At 41.7% G+C, this 16,841-nt stretch overlaps 2 protein-coding genes across 2 annotated transcripts in view; both read right to left on the bottom strand.

Annotated features, from left to right (window-relative positions):
- Positions 1-1,804, bottom strand: part of TMOD1 (tropomodulin 1) — an 80,521-nt gene extending 78,717 nt beyond the window's left edge. Inside the window, exon 1 of the mRNA XM_037492133.2 lies at positions 1,776-1,804. The gene's annotated coding sequence lies outside the window, so the exon portion shown is untranslated. The remainder of the gene's footprint in view (positions 1-1,775) is intronic.
- Positions 1,805-5,302: 3,498 nt separating this feature from the next.
- Positions 5,303-16,841, bottom strand: part of TDRD7 (tudor domain containing 7) — a 49,522-nt gene continuing 37,983 nt past the window's right edge. Inside the window, exons 13-17 of the mRNA XM_037492004.2 lie at positions 15,855-15,989; positions 12,517-12,627; positions 10,063-10,565; positions 7,522-7,682; positions 5,303-5,770 (exon numbers count right to left, since the gene is read on the bottom strand). Of these exons, the coding sequence (XP_037347901.1) occupies positions 5,550-5,770; positions 7,522-7,682; positions 10,063-10,565; positions 12,517-12,627; positions 15,855-15,989 (1,131 nt within the window). The 3' untranslated portion in view covers positions 5,303-5,549. The remainder of the gene's footprint in view (positions 5,771-7,521; positions 7,683-10,062; positions 10,566-12,516; positions 12,628-15,854; positions 15,990-16,841) is intronic.

Below are 16,841 nucleotides of genomic sequence, written 5' to 3'. Positions count from 1 at the left end.
ATGCTGGAGGGAGAAGGTGTGAGACTGTGATAAGGTGGGGTGGAGGCTATTTTTAGAGGAGACCCGCCTTTCCAGTCAGGCTGCGAGCGACTCAGGGGCCAAGACCTTTTAAAATGGGAGTTTGTGAGATGGCTCATTTAAGAAAATGAACACTCAGAAGCGGCAGCTTTTCCTGCTTTCGCTCTCTGCCTGTTTGTTGTCTGACTCCAGCGGAGGAAACCTTACCCTTCTTCTCCATGGGTCCTTAATTCTGGGACATTTTGAAATGGCTGCAGAGAAAATATATAACAGAAAGCAAAATGGAAACAAAAATAAAGCTTCAGGATAAGGGCAGCCCATCAAGGTGGGGACCTTGACAGGGATCCTCACAGACCCCCAAAACTGCCTAAACATCAGGAAGGGTCAGAAAAGAGGTGACAAAGGCTGGAGACCTCCCACTTGTCCAGGAGCTTGTGACCTTGAGCAGGGGGCTCTGCAGCCCTTCACGGAGAACAAAATGGCTGTCACTGCTGGGAGAAAGATGGGGGTCTTCAGAATGCTGCAGCTGGGGCCCCAGAACCTGGGTTAGGATCTGGTTCCCTGATTCAGACACAGACATGCTTGGTTCAGTTCAACTCCAAGAGTTGGAGTGGTGGAGTGTCAAGGCTGACGATAGCATCGGTAACAGTAGGAACGGGGCAGGGAAGGGGGCAGATGGGGTGAGGGCGCATCATAGACACCCCCATGTAGATGGGGGAACATGCCCAGGAACATGCCCAGGGACTGGAGCCCCTGGCCCTGCCCCCTTCCTTGGGTCTAAAGCTGTTCCAGGCACAGGATGGTTTGCAGCGGTGACTGCACTAGCTTCCCAAGGGAGATGCCCAGAAGCGCCCGAGCGAGCTCCCCCAGTTGTCCCATCCGAGTAGGGTCCAGTCTGCGACCCGAATCTGAGGGGCCTCGCAAGTCTCAGGTTCCCGCACCCCCTCCGGCCGTGTGCGGCGCGTGAACAGGTGGGGGGAGAGCGCGCAGCCGCTCCCCGGACACAGGCTCCCAGCTCCGACGCGGGACGCAAACTCAGTCCCTACGAAGGGGGAAACCGAGGCCCAGGGAAAGAAGGGGCTGGCCAAGCCAGCCTGCAAGTTGGGGAACGAGAGGGGACATCTGCCTCCGGGCTCTTTCCAGCTCCACCTTGGCGCGAAAAGCGTGGATCGCGGCGCTTTAAACGTTGTCATCTCCCGCAGTTCGGAAAACTTTTCGTGCCATCAAACAAGCGCAGCCCCAACCCGGATTCCACATCCACCCGGGCACTTATGCCCCCGCTCCCACCCCCAGACAGACTGCAGCCGGAGGGAGGCTTCGCCACCGTGCCGGGCTCGGGCGGGCACCTGCACCCAGCGTCGCTCCCGCGGGTTCAGAGCCCCGCCTCGCCGGCGTCCGGTGGAGGTGGGGGCGCCCGCTCGCGGGGACCCCCGGCCTCTGTCCTGCTCTGCCAGAACCCCCAGGTCCTACTTGCGTTTACAGACGCCGTGCGGGGGGCGCAGAGGGGAGCGCGCCCAAGTCCGAGCCACACGCGCTGCGCGGCGCGCACTGGAGCTCAGAGCCCCGGACCCCGAGACCTGGGCTCCCCAGCCCCCGAGGCAACCCGAGGCGGCGGCTATTTATAGAGGGAGCCACGCTCAGTCCCTCTTGGCGGCGGCGGCGACAGCTGAATATTTTGCCCAGATATGGCTGAAGCCCCGGCGCAGGCTTGGAGCCCCGCGAGCTCTAGGGGGACCCCGAGCCGGATGGGGGCTTACCGGGCGGCGGAGTTGCGGGGGCTGGCGCGGGCGCAGGCGGCGGCGGGTCGAGCGCGGGCGGCGGGGGGCGGGCGAGCGCGCGCGGCGCGGGGCTGGAGACGCTCCCGGGCAGCCGCCGGCAGGCCGACGCAGTGGGCTCGGGGGTGGGAGCCAGGGGCGGGCCCGGCTCCCGCTGTCACCGCGCCCCGCCCCGCCCGCAGGCCTCGCCCTCCTTACCTCTCCCTCCACCCGGGGGCGCCGGGGCGCAGAGCGCGGTCTTAAGCCCCGGAGCGACACCCGCTGCGGGGAGAGCCAGGTGGGGGGCGCGCCACCCTGAAGCCTGGTTGCGCGGCCCAGGGAGTGCGGGTCGCGCCCAGGCTGAGTCTTGTTTCCCTACTTGTGCCAGGAGGAGTGTAAGTGAAGGTAGTTATCCGGGAGAGGGTTTCATTCCTGCGGGACCTGGAATGTGAGAAAGGGAAGATGCTTGGATAAAGCAAAACCAGCTAAGGGGCTGCTGCACCTTTACCTCCTTTGGTGGAAGTAACTATCGGGCAGGTCTTACCAGTTGCCCAGCGAAGTCTGCTATGAGTTTTGTGAACCCAAGCTTCAGTTACGATCATTTTGTGAACATTAATTGTAGTTCCCACGAAGTCGAATGTATGGTAGCTATACTGGGCATGGAATGGCCACAGTCCCACTTTCTTAATAGGGGTAAATATTTTCCTCCATGTTAAACCCAAATAGAAACTTTACATGTTTTGATTTTAGAAAGACTCATAAAAAGGATTTGTTTTATCGACAGAGTTGTCTTTTTTGATTATCATGGGGAAATTTCTCGTGTAGCAGACCATAAGAAAATTAACTCATTTTAATCTAGTGCATAAATTTCTTTTTTAAAAAATCTGTTTTTCTCAAAAATGTATTCCTACATTACAAAACCCATGGAAGAATTTTTTTTCCAATGGCGTACATGCCAAATATATTTTTAAATAAAGCAAAGGTATAGTATTTCAGATTAAGAAAATTTAAACGTTTGCTGTGGAATCAAATATTTAAGAGAAGTACATACAACACACATGTGCATCTTCAAGAGTTTTTATAGCACTAACACCTGTTGCAACCATCTCTGACAAGAAACAACATTGCCTGCAGCCTAAAGGTCAATCTGTGCCCTGGGTGTCACAGCTCCCTCCTAAAGAGGACTGTGTTGCTTGCCTCTCCTCTATGGTGTGCTCACCTCTGTAATTTATGCACTTTTATTGCTGTGGAGTTTTCCATTGTATGAATAAAGTGGAGTTAAAAAAAAAAAACCATTTGACTATTAAAGGACACTTAGGTGGTTTCCAGGTTTTAGTCGTTACCAACAGTTGCTGTATGTCCTCCTGCACATGGGCACCTTCAATACCTGCCCTTAATAAAAGCGAGACCTCTGGCACCTGAGTAATGGTAAGTCCTGATACTCTGAATTTGCATTTCCCTGCATCCTAATGGACTAGTGCCTTTTTGTGTTTTTTGACCAGTTGGACTTCCTCTTTTGTGAAGTGTTTAAATTTATAGCCCATTTTGCTTCTAGATAGTCTGTTTATGTGATATAGTCAATCTATATATTTTCCATTACACACACATACAACTATTTTCTTCCTCTCTCTACTTTGCCTCTTCACCTTCGTAATGTCTCTGGATGAACAGGTATCAGTTTTAGTGTAGTCTAGGATTATCAGTCCTTTGTTGTTAGCTCTTTGTGTGTCCACTTTAAGAAATCTTTCCTATTCCTGGATTATAAAGGTATTTTCCTAGGTTACCTTCCTACTTTGGCCTTTAGTGTTGAGGTTCCACACCACCTGAAAGTGATTGTTAAAAATGGCATGAGGGCGGAATCAAGTTTCATTTATCTGTCAGATTGTCCTAACACCAGATTAGTGTTTCAGTCACATCAACAGCACAATTAATTGTTGTACTTTAAAGAGTAATGGGAGCGCTCCTACAGTCAGTGAAACAGAAATTACCTCATTGGTAGGCCATTGGAGGATTTTTGTTATTCTTTTGTTAAGGAAAGGAACAATTGTTAAAAAACATTTACTCTATTTCACTTAAACATTTGTGTGTCAGGATATTTTGTTTCATTATGAATGATTATGTAAATCACTGGCATGAGCATCCCTGAATTTTGAATCACTGCAGTTGTAAATATTTGCTATAAAATTTAAGAGCTAGAAAGATTTCAATGTGTTATGTGAAATGTTTTAGTGTTTTATGTGAAAACCTAAAACATCTGATCTTTATACTTTGTGTTGTCAGGATCCTAGATTTTCTCAAGCCACATTTCTTGATTTTAAAAAAAAAAAAAAAAAAATCCAAGCAAATGACTTTTTTCTCCAGCCTGGCCTTCTACCCTGAAATCACTCTTTGATTCCTCCATTTCCTTGTATTCTGTATCTAAACTGTCAGTTGTAATAATTCTAATTAAAAACTTCAAAAAGCTTCTGATATTTTTTTCTTTATTCCCATTGCCCCACTCTTAGTACAGGTCTCCTCGCCTCATCTTTGGACCACTGTTAGGGCCTCCAACCCTTCCTTCTGTCTATTCATCCTCCCACCATTGGCGAGCACACAATGGGTGGCTGATCTGTGCAAATGCTTCTGTCTCTTGCAGGACACAGATGGCAGAGCTGCTGTCTGTTGTGCAGGCTCACAAGAGCCACCTGCATGGATCTCTTCCCAACTCCACGTTCAGTCATGTAGTTATTTGGAACTCGGCAGTGGTGGGAGTATTTGCAACATGGGATTCTTCACACACTACAAATCAAGGCTCATTCTCTGCTCCTCCTCTCTCCCTACCCCAAGTCAGTTATCTAACACTTACTAGCTTATCACTGGATAGAGACATGATTGAGATTCCTCTCTCAAGGGGCTCACAAGCTAATGGGGGTGGTTGATTTCTAGACTAGTTACATGCTCAGTAAGACCTGGGTGCTGAGAGAGAGGAGTATGCAAAATACAATGGAGTGCAAGCAAGGGGCATCAGGGAAGGCTTCATGGTCAGCTTGGGAGGTCAGAGAGGATACTGACAAGCAAAATGGTGGCAGGGAGAATGGACTACAGGCTGAGGGAACAGAATAAGCATGACTTGGAGGGATGAGCAAGGCTTGCTTTAGAATATCAGCAGTTCTGGATAAACATCCACGGGGTTCAGGGACCAAATAAAAGTCCAGTGTGGCTGGAACAGGGAGTGGTGGAGAATGGGGTTGGGTAGCAAGATTGTGGAAGGCCTGGGCCTTTGGTCTGGACTCTTCATCTGTGGGGTGAGTTGCTTTGCTTGGGATGCTCCTCCAGTTAGCAGCACTAGCAATGCTGATGTGCTAAAAACTGCGGTGGTCACCACATAGTTTGGTACCACTTGCTTTGGGATGTATCACTCTCAGGTAGAGTTAAGCCATGAAATTCTCAATCTAACTGGAGAAGGGCCCAGCACCGCAAGGAAGACGGCATGGATATAAAGGAAAACTCTTCATCTAAAGATCATAAAGCTTGGAAATAATAAGATATGGTTTTCATACTGATAAACATTTTATTCTAATATTATAGTAATAATTCAAGTGTAATTTTCTTTGAAAAGTCAACTCTGTTAAAACAAAACTTGTTAAATATCTTTCATCAAACATAAGCATATTCTTTTTAATCCCCCTAGGAGTCAGAGCTATGTACCAGAGGTAAGATTTTTTTTTTAAACCTACTACATTTTGTTATTGCTAAAAAAAAAATCTGAATTAGTTGTCAAGGTCTCAGAAGCAGTGATTAATTAACTTTTGAAAGCTCTACCAGATACTCTGACATAAAATCATGAATCCAGATATCTGTGTCTGGCAATGATGTGTCCACTAAGTAGACCACTACTTTCCGGTCCCATGGGTTAGCACTTTCAATAACTGTCTGCACGAGTGCCACCAGAGGTTTCTTCTCCACATGATTTCGAAACACCATCGAAGTCTCCTCAGACCACTGGTTGCATTTCACTCCTAGGAGAAAAACAGGGAGCAGTGCAAGGTCAAACATTATAATGGAAAACTATTTAGTCAGTCCCAAAGTATTGTCATCATACCAGATTAGACTTGCCTTGCTGAAAAACAGTTGCTGAACTATCTCAAAGCAGTCGAGCTTATAGTTTTTCTTCTTGGAATGGGATTACTTCTGTAAACCTTTACCTACAGACTCAAGTTTCCACTGAGATTTAATGCTGTGTTATAAAATAAGGTAATAACAACCACAGCCCATTTCTCATATATAAGGCATAATGTAGATTTAAACTGATCATGGAGATAGCCATGTGACTTCCTATTCACTCTCTCATCTGATCTACACATTTGTTTGGTGATGGAAGCAGGACACGGATTTAGAGTTCACCTTACAGATAATTAAGGAGGAGGGTTGAGAGGTTTAACTGACTTGAATCCAGGCCTCCTGACTGCACACATGCTTGCCACTCTGAGGGGGAAGAACAGCAGTGAAGAAAAGCATGCACTACAGGGACTTCACACCTCTAATCCACTGTTTTCCGAAGTGTGTCAGTGACAGCAACAGTACCTAAACCGCCTACTGTGAGAAGAATTCAATGAAATGAAATGCCTGGTAAAGTCTCTTGCACACAGTAAGCCCTGAACTGTAAGCCCTCCAACTGCCAAATAGTTAAAATAAGACAATGTATATATCTCCTATAAAAGCTGGTCAATATTTAAGAATCTAGGTAAGTTTCTTTCATGTCTGGGATCAAAGAACTTCCGCCATTGTTTGCTAACTGTATGGGGTGAATGGGATGATGAATCAGGCTGGCTCCACATGACAACTCCCCAGCATAGTGGGACACAGTCCCAGATGACAAGAGGTCGCTACACCCTCAAGCCCTTCTGGCCTCCACAACCTGTGTTAATGCCGACAGGCCGCTGAGTGGCACTTCGTTACATTGCTCAAGCTACCTAAGTAGCTTGGAGAGGACACAAGGGAGCTACCAACATTTGTACTGCAAGACAGAAACCACAGAGCCAAGACAGAAACCTCATTCAATAGCATTATCATCCAGTACCCAGTACACCTATTAAATTAGATCTTCCGTTTTAATGATAGTCAAGAGGCTGGTGAAACGGCGTGCCTGCATGCTGTTACCTGTGATGCAACTAGAAACTCCCTTGGCCATGAAAACGGACATATTTTGTGACCCAGAAATATGTCATAATTGTGTACATTCAACTATGTACATTTTTCCCATAATTTATGTACCAATTAGGAAATATTAATTGTGCATGTTATCCTTCTGATGGTTTCCACTGTCTTATTTTGGCTAGTATACATAGCTGCAAGTTTTTTCCTTACTACTACACACAAATGTTCAAAAATAGGGACATATTGATCAAACAAAACATTTTACGGCTATTTAAAATAATTATCAGTACCATCAAAAGGCAATCAAAAAATACTTAGGAGGGAAAATGCTAAATGAAGAAAGCAGAATGTGATACTGTACCTGTGCTAAAATTATAGCATTTGAAATATACTCATGTATGAAACCAGAGACAGAAAGGAATATGGAAAAGTAGACGCAGCAGATATCAATGGGATGTCATGATTGTGAGAGAGCATTACAAATTATTTCCATCATGTTTGGGAAGTTGTGTGAAAAAGAAAAAGAAAAAAAACTAATTCAATAGGCCATAGCTGAGTACTCAGCACAAAATAAACTATGTTGTGACGTGAATTCAGCTTCCACAGAGATTACCTGCAAGCTGAGCTGTGACTGCCTGGAACGGCAGTTTTCGAAACATGTCCACCAGGGGCTGTACTTTTCTTATGTTGACTAATTCGTGCTTGCCATAGTCCAGCTCATACACGGAGACCAGTCCATTGGTCAGGATTCCTTTCAAAAGCACCCTGTGCCACCTAGATAGGCATTAAGAGGAAGAAAAAGTTCACAAAGTCAGTAATTGCTTTAAGAATTACATTTTATAATAATAAGAAAAAGTAATGTGAATGTGTGTCCAAATAAAAACTATGCTGTCATAGGATTTTAAAAAGAGATTGCATTTCCTTTTTCCAAAGGTTACTATTCTGTTTTGTCACTGGCTCATTTGAAGGAATTGGTTAACTGAACACATTTCTACAGGCCTCCTGGAGTTAGTCAAAATCAATGCATAGACTACCCACGATTGTTAAGCAAAATGAAACAAATGACATGGAGGATGATCAGGACAATCCTGGGGGATCCCTTCAATGTGAAGGGGCGACAGGATGTCCACATGTTTCGAACAAGGCACATGTGTGGAAGATGGAAAGAGGGAGACAAGCAGGACCAGGCCAGGCCAAAGAAATGTCTGAGACTCTACAGGGCACAGTGGTTTGGAGTGGAACAAACACTACGATATCGCTAAGGGCTTGTTTGTGGAGGAATGGAAGAGAAAGACAGACTGGGAAGGTAAGCTGGGAAGAGATTACAAAATATTTTGAACACAAAGTTGACAATTTTAATTATGCCTAGTAAGGGCATTAAAGAACAAAATAAAATACAACACAAACTCTAACCTACCGTCTAAAACACAGAACCTGGAATGGGCAAGAGACTATGGGGGAAGAAGAAGAGCATGTTTTCAGATCTGGAGTTCAAGGTGATAGGAAAAAAGACACAAATATACTTCCCCATCTCTGGATCTACAGCATCATCATTAAAGTTAGAAGAGCCTAGACTTCAAATTAATTGAGGAAGGAGGGGAGCTTTTAAAGTCCTATAGTTTCAAATACATAAAGAGTATTATTATATTTGGAAAAATAAATTGTTCTTGACATCTTCAAGGAAATTGTCTCTGGGGCAAACACTGTTCCCGAATGCCTTGGGGAGTGAAGCAGACCAGCCATCCTCTGAAACAGGTTTATCAGCCACATGAGCCCCAAGCCCACGGGAATAGCAGGCTCTTTGCTGCAACACAGCTGGCTGAAGTTGGTCAGACAGGACCAATTCTCCAGCCAACATACACTTAGTGGACAAGAGGTATGGGAAACCCACACTGCTGCTGTAGAGCCCTCCATGGTAAGAGAACTATGAAGAGGTCAACTTTAAACATTTGAGATCAGGAGCTTCTTGGGGGGAACTGAAGAAAGCTTCAGCTAAGCCCAAAGTACAGCAAGGAATAGTCTAGGAGTTGCAGAAGCAACAAGGATACAAAATGGTAGTTAAGTACAATATATATAAAGGGGCTGAAGGGATCTGAGCTGGTCCTGAGCTTGTTATTTAACCCCTCTTAGCCTCAATTATCTCATGTGTAATATTTAATCTTAAATCACTTGCAGAAACAATATATAATAAAGGGCCTAAAGTAGTACTTAGCATATAATTGTTGTTTGGCTAATGGTAGTCACCATCTTCATCATTATCATTGAAATGAAGATGTGTAAATAAGAACTTTCAATCAAACTGAAATTTTCATATGGAAATGCAGTTTGGCATAGGTTGTTAATTAGTATGGAATAAAAATAAATCAGTATCCACCCCTAGTGTTATCTTTACATTATACCTGGAGTTTATTAAAAACAGTTTCTGGGGTTACTAACCCCAGAGATTCTGGTTCAGGATGTCTGGAATTAGGAAATGCATTTCTAATAAATTTTCCAGATTATTATACTCAGATAGATTTGCAAACCACCTTAATAAAAAATGTGCCTTGAGGGCCTCCCCTGGTGGCACTCATGCGAGGCTGCCTGCAGCCTCTGCAGCTCCAGTTCATTCCCAGCCAGTGCAGGTGAGGGTCCCACAAAAAAAAAAAAAAAAAAGCGCCTTGAATTCCTAAGTCTTGTCTTACCACTGTTGGGAACAAATTTAATAAATAGGCCTGTGTTAAAAGCAAGACAGCAGCTCTAAAGTCTTTACATTAATTCAGCTCATAAAATTTGAAAAATCCAATAGCATATTCTCATATATAAGACATCCCTTGATTATCTGGGGACAAATTAACTGGATAAACCTAAGAGTCCTTGGGCAGAACTGTTTGACCATGGTGGGTGGTGTCCGAAATATATAAAATATAAAAGTAGGAAAACATTTAAACCTTCGTTTTAGCTATAATAAGGTTTTAACATGAACATGGTTGACTAGATTTTTAGATAAATGACATTACTTTAAATATTAGAAAACCACATAATTCATTAGTCTTGTTTCACATTCAAAATCCCTATACGTCCTGTTCAAAGTCCCCTGCAGGGATTAGGACTCTTGGTATCACCTACATATTTTTTGAGGAACAGAAAAAAAATTCTTTGTCCAAGAACCTACTTATTTTCCACTTTTGCAGCATATACTTGGTCCTTTTCCACTGCTATGTGGCGCTCTTCAGACACACTATAATATAGAATCATTTCTTCCATCAAAACTTCCAACTTATGTATCTCTTGCCACGGCTGGATGACAAAGTACCCCGGGTGACAGGCCACAGGCACGTACACATCCATGTGTTCCCCTGGCTTTGACAAGTGAACAGGAGGTGGCAGTTCCTCCATGGAGAAAGAGCTGGTGTGGTCCACCAAGGACTTTTTGATGACATCTGTGAGGCTTTTTCTGGTATTCTCTCCAGTGTTGCCCAAAATGGGGGTATTGCCATTTTTGCTGTTGGGGGAGCTAGCTTCATTAGGTACGGCACTCAAAAACACATCTTTCTGGTGCTTCCACAAGTCTGCATTTGTAATCTGACGATTAATACTTCGATGAGGATCAGGAAAGTTCTTAGGTGTAAATAAATAAACATGTGTGATTCCTCTGGTTTCATCCACTTTTGTAACCTTTGGAAAACACAAAAAGCAATTAAAGAAATACAACTTCACAGTTAATTCTGAGAGGCTGTTACATTAAATTTGAATATTAAAATAATATTTTGTAAAAAACAACACCAAAACACCAGAGACACGCAGGCACACACACGTGATAAGGAGAGAAACTGAACACCTGAAACAGATATTACCTTAACTTAAAATAAAACCCAAGTTGATAAATTCATTTTAAGGTAAAATAAATTATTTATCACAGTTATAGAGATGAATAGATTCTTAAGTCAATGTAGTCTAGAAATCAGTAGCAAGCTTATGGAAATAAAAAAATTACTAGACTCTGAGTCTGAATGTATTATAACTTGCTAGAGGTCAGTATCACTGAGAGGAAATAGCTCTATATACCATGATTAAACATTGTTTAATTAATGACATTTTAAAATATTCAAAGTAAAAAGAACAGCATGATCAATTCCCAAGTGCTTATCATTCAGCTTCAACAACAAAAAGATAATCACAATAATGGCAAAATGTATACACATTCTGCTTAGCTGGTCCACCCTTAGTCTGAGAAGGGAAAGAAAAAGTTTTGGTATTTACCATAGTCTTGGGGACCTCTGGTCTAAATTCCTTGTTCAGTCCTAACAGCTGTCTCCCCCCACACTGATTCCCTAGTGCCTACTGGCCCCCTACCACATCCCCCAACAGTTACATAAGAAGAGAGGGATCCGGAGAGAAAAATAGAAAGGATCTCTATGAAATAGACCAAAATCACAGTTCTACACCTTTTGCCCAGGATACCTCTGACTACCTAGCTACCTCTGCTCTTCCTGCCAGGAGCAAGTGTTTGTGTGGAAGACCCACACACTGATAGCTGTGTGTCTCCAAGGGTTAGCTGACTGTGAATTCTTCTCGTTTAGTTTTTGTAGATTATCTTAGACATGACAAAAATGAAATATTTCTAACCACATCTATCTTTTGTCAAATTGGGCTAGAAATGAAAGGGAGGAATAGGCATGAAGAGAGGGAGATATCAGCAAGGCAACACTTCTATAACAATTCACTTCAATGTTTTTCTCTCCCATAAGATCAATCCTCTGGAGTGCGAATGAAGTACTAATTGCTCATTCACTTTGATATGTTTGATACAGAAGTAACATTTCAAAGATCAACCATTAAAAAATATTTTTATTGAGTACCCAATACCCTGGCTTTAAAGTTTAATAAAAAAGTAGCTGAGAAAACAATATTTATTATCATGTGGCAAATGAAGAGTATAAAATAGTACATAATTAAGTGTGTAATTATAAATTACAAACACTAGAGAAATTCAAAAATAAGAAAATAAGTGTACGCGAGAATATTTTAGAGATCTTTATGAAGATGTTTCCTACGGACATTTCTTTGTTGAATGCTTATGTAAGATACCACTACCAACATCAGTTAAAATGGAGAAATACCTTCTTACATTTCTATTCTTGGAAATATGAGCAATGTTGATATGAAGATGCAAAAGTGAAGAAAAAGTAATGTGCTAGCAAAATAAAACTGTTTAAATAAACTTTAGGGAAAATATATAGCAAATAACTTGTTTATAATCTATTCTATTTTAGGGAAAAAAAAGAAACAGAGGACTTACTGAAATGATCTTTAAATCAAGAGATCAAGAGATACATGGTTCCTCTAATGGGAATATAGTTCCTTATGGAGCAAAACGAGAGCAGAGAACTATCTCTGCTACTTTATTAAAAATGGAAAAATTACATAAGGGTTTAAAAATGATAATGGAGATATGAGATACATTCTTAAATAAAAATTAAGCCATGCAATCATCTTACCACTACACAGGTGACCAATACCTTGACTATAAAAATGTGTCAGATGTGAAAGTATCAATTTATAGTAAGATAAAATTCTTGATCCCAGTCAGGTTTTCTAATGAATCAAGACTATTAAGATAACTAACCTTAATGCTGCAGTCTGAGCAATTCAAAACAGAATCTCTCAACCAAAGCACAGCATCTGGTGTCCACATGCCAACAGGCTGAGGAAGATCTGCTAAACAGCACTTTATAGCCTGAAAAGAAAACACAATGGAAAAGTGAACACACCATCTTAAAAGAGGTACTTATGGTAATGTCAGTATTAATTGCCTACAAGTCAGAGAAAGCCAAGATAGAAAGCAAGTAGGAGCAATCGCTAATAATGATAACCACAGTTCTTAGGGTGGGGGGGTATCTGCTGGATTCCTGGCTCTATTTATAGAGCACTATAGCCTTTTATCCTGTAGGTGGAAAGACTTATACCGGGGTCCTCATGTACTTCTCACCCAACAACACTTCTGCATGATACGTGAACCCATTTTACAAATGGTAAAATGGATTAAGAGAGACTTGACTTGTGTAAAATCACAAAGTTGAGAAAATATAGGTCTTTCCTCTAAGTGAAACTGAAAAAAAAAAAAATGAAGTGTCATTTGGGTGAAATCTGAAACCGACTTTCAGTGCCAGGCATATGTGCTCATCTTTTAAAGGAGGTTGAATTGGGAATTAAGGAGGGTAAGAAATACTAAGTTCATATATTCCCCATTGCTTTTTATCTCTCATCATCACTGTTCAAGCTTTTGGCAGAGTGGCTATAGCAGGGAATAAAAGGTCACTTCAGGGTGACCTCCATTTAGCCTCATGGAAACTTTTGAATTGATGGAGGCAATTCAGTGAAGGGAGTGAAAGCTACTGCCAATGTTCCCGAACATCCTACTTCCAGAACTTCCTTCTTTCCTCTCTGACCCCCATTCTCCCTGTCATATACTTTGCCCTCAAGGCATAGTGAGTCCCTCGCTATGCTCCCTGGGTTAAGTGCCTCTGGAGGGGAGAAGCCAGAAAGCATTAATGCCCTTCATTGATACCCTGGGGGCGAGGGAGAGCAATGAGGGAGTGAGGTGGGTCAGAAGGGGCCTGCACACTAGAGAACATGGGCCCCGCAGAGAGGAGGTTACCACTTACCAAGCCTCACAGAGCACTTTCTTGTAAAAGAGTGCTTTAGGTAGTCAAATTTTCTAGTTTGTCAAGAGAAATATCAATAGAAGTAGGAATTTCCAGGTGAAAGTAATTGCAACTGACTCACATTTTTAAAACATACTGAGACCCAAGAGGCAAAACTCTAATTTTTATGGGTCTGCTTTGGCTGACAGACCATTGGTTTACTCCTCTGACTTAGACTAGGAGATGTTGGGCCAGAGGCTTGACTTAGCTGGCTTTTAAGATTTCCCCCAACATAGCATTTATCAAATAATGAGTGTAGAGGACATTAACAGAAACAAATTATTTTTAACAAGGTAGCACAAAGAAGATACTATTGTACGACCTGCAGTCAGAGCGTGGGGAGGATCCCTTGTTCCTCTCCAACTCAGGGAAATTTTTCTAGGTAAGGTTGGCCCTGGAGATATGTTCTAACAAGAGACAACTGGGGTTCTTATTAACAACTGGGGTTATTAAGTGCAAACAGCACTTAAAGGTGTAACAATTTTCAATATTATGACTGAGAATTATAAGAGAAAAAATGATTTTGAAAGCTGGCTTGAAAATGAGTTCAACAGGCCTCCCTGGTAGTGCTGGGGTTGGAGGCTCAGCACTATCAAGCTATCAGCCATTGCAGTATGAATTCGATTTCTGCAGGCCAGGGAGCTAACCCACATGGCACAGCTCACCTCTCCTGTCTTGCCCGTTGCTCCCCTCCAGAGTGTATTTCATTAGATTGACCTGTTCTGCTCCCCACTCTGTCTCTGGTGAATCCTCTCACTTCCCACACCTCTGGCCTATACCCCAGTTCTTGTATGCATAAATAAATAAAATAATTCTTTAAAAAAAAAAAAGAAAATGAGTTCAACAGCTTCCCTGTAATAGTCATTTTAGAAAAGGCAGTGATGGGCCTCCCTGGTGGCACAAGGGGTTAAGCACCGCGCTATGAAGCAATTTGAAGCCTCTGCAGCATGAGTTTGATCCCAGGCGCACCAGGGAGCAACCCACATGGGGAAGCAGACCTCTCCTGTCTTGCCTGCTGCTCCCCTCAGCAGTGTATTTAGGTTAGTCTGCCTGTTCTGTTCCCCACTCTGTCTCTGGTGAATCCTCTCAGCCCTCACACCTCTGTCCTGTACCCCAGCTCTTGTGTGCATAAATAAATAAATCTTTAAAAAAAAAAAGAAAAGGCAGTGGTGACTGGAGATAAATGATAAGGATAAATTATAAAAGCCACATTAATTAGGTCAATTGCTTTTTATTCACTGAGTTTTGATGGCATAGGAACTTTTTTTAAATGTATTAAATTTGAAAAAAGCAATTAATTGATGGTGCCTTGGTGCTGGGTGTGGTCTGGTAACACACATTTGAGGAGGTGTGAGCCTATGGCTCTGAGTCACACACAGCATTGGAAACCAATGTTACCTCAATAAAAAAAAAACTAATTTTAAAAAAGCAATTGATTTCTGTACAAAATCCACTACTCCTAAAGTTATGGAAATGGCTCTCAAAAATTTCAATTAACTCAAAATTACTAAAAATTCTTATATGAATTTTTACCAATAGAAGCAGCATAGGCTGAAGTTAATGTTTTTATTAATAACTATGGAGAAAACAAAAAAATGATTAAGTACGAATAGATTTTCTTGAGAGAATACCTATGTAATTAAACTAAGAATCCTGAAAGAAAATATTTACACACAGTGTTTTGAAAATGGCATCTAATGATTAAAGTAGAACCTCTAACTGGACAATATAATTTAGTGACTCCATGCCTGTAAAATAGACGTTTAAATAAATAGACATTTATTAACAATATTTAGTACATTTGTATGTTGGTCTTCCTGTCTAAGGTGGCCAAATTTTACTTCTGAAAACTAGTGAACACCACATTTGAACCAATCATTATCTTTTTATTGTTTTAAATTTTTGCATAGAAGAACTGGGGTATAGGCCAATGGTGCAGAAGGTGAGATTATTCACTGGAGGCAGAGTGGGGAGCAGAACAGGAGGACTGACTGAAGAGAGAGAGAGAGAGAGAGAGAGAGAGAGAGAGAGAGAGAGAGAGAGAGAGAGAGAGAGAGAGAGAGAGAGAGAGAGAGAGAGAGAGAGAGGAGAGGTCTGCTGCACCCTGTGGGTTTCATAACCTGGTGTGGTGATAGTGCTGAGACTTAACCCCTAGGCCACCAGGGAGGCCCCTCAATCATTAACAAGATGAAAACTGAACGGGCATCTCACAACATGACTACAAATAAATCCAAATCTCCAGGCTTGTAACATATAGTACCTGAGGTGGAATCACAATCATTTCTTGTAGAAATCGAGGGGGAATTTCCCTGAGCTCAGACACTTTTACAGATGACACAGCACCAGAGTCCAGGAATTGAACATCAAGAGTCCGGCTGCTGTGAATGTTTGTGATCTGCAATGAGACAGATGTTGTTGGCAAATTTATTAGTATATTGAAATGACCAAAACACTTCGGAGAAATTACATTTGGTCTAACTCTCAATGGCATATAAAAAAGTAACAAAGACTATCACTATTAATTACATTTTCTCTCATTTTAAAAAGTAGTATTTACAAAATAGAGATTCTTTTAGAGAAGAATTTATTTCAACACTGAGTTGTCAATTTGTTTAATTAGCAATAATCACTAAACTAATAAAACTAAACCAGTAAAATTCATAGATATAGCAAAGTTTACCATGTTTTCAATTATAGGACACTATTGATTAGAAGATAATTTGATACATTATTACATATTGCTGTTTATAAGATGCAGTATATTTTTAAAAATAATCAACTGTGAGGAAAAAACCAATTGTGTTAGCATAAGGAAATGCAAAATTCAATGACAGAATTTTTCTTGTAGCAAGTAAATACTATCTTTAAATAATAAGATACATTGGTGTTTTATGGCTTTCTCAGAAAACCCAATGATAATTTACATCATTTAACCCAACTGAAAAATCAAAACTCAATAGAGCTCTAGAGAGGTAAAATAAGTTTAAATAACTCAAAAATGGGAAAACTACACATTGAATTAAATCAATAATTACCTATCCGTGATAAAATGATTACCTTCTGTAAAGGCAACATCACAGTATAAGATTCTAGATGTCCATTTAGTTGCCCTTATTTCCTTAATAAACCACTGTGATATCTGTCATCATTAAACATTAGCCAAATATGGGCCCATCTGGAGGAGAAATGCTGAGAATGTGTGCTTTTCTTTAGAATTTACTTTTTTCTTCTAATTTTAGTAAAATGT

The sequence above is a fragment of the Talpa occidentalis genome, unplaced genomic scaffold (genome assembly GCF_014898055.3).
Source record: "Talpa occidentalis isolate TD23 unplaced genomic scaffold, MPIMG_talOcc4v2.1 talOcc4.7, whole genome shotgun sequence".
Classification (NCBI taxonomy): Eukaryota; Metazoa; Chordata; class Mammalia; order Eulipotyphla; family Talpidae; genus Talpa; species Talpa occidentalis.
This window is presented reverse-complemented; position numbering and strand designations above follow the sequence as displayed.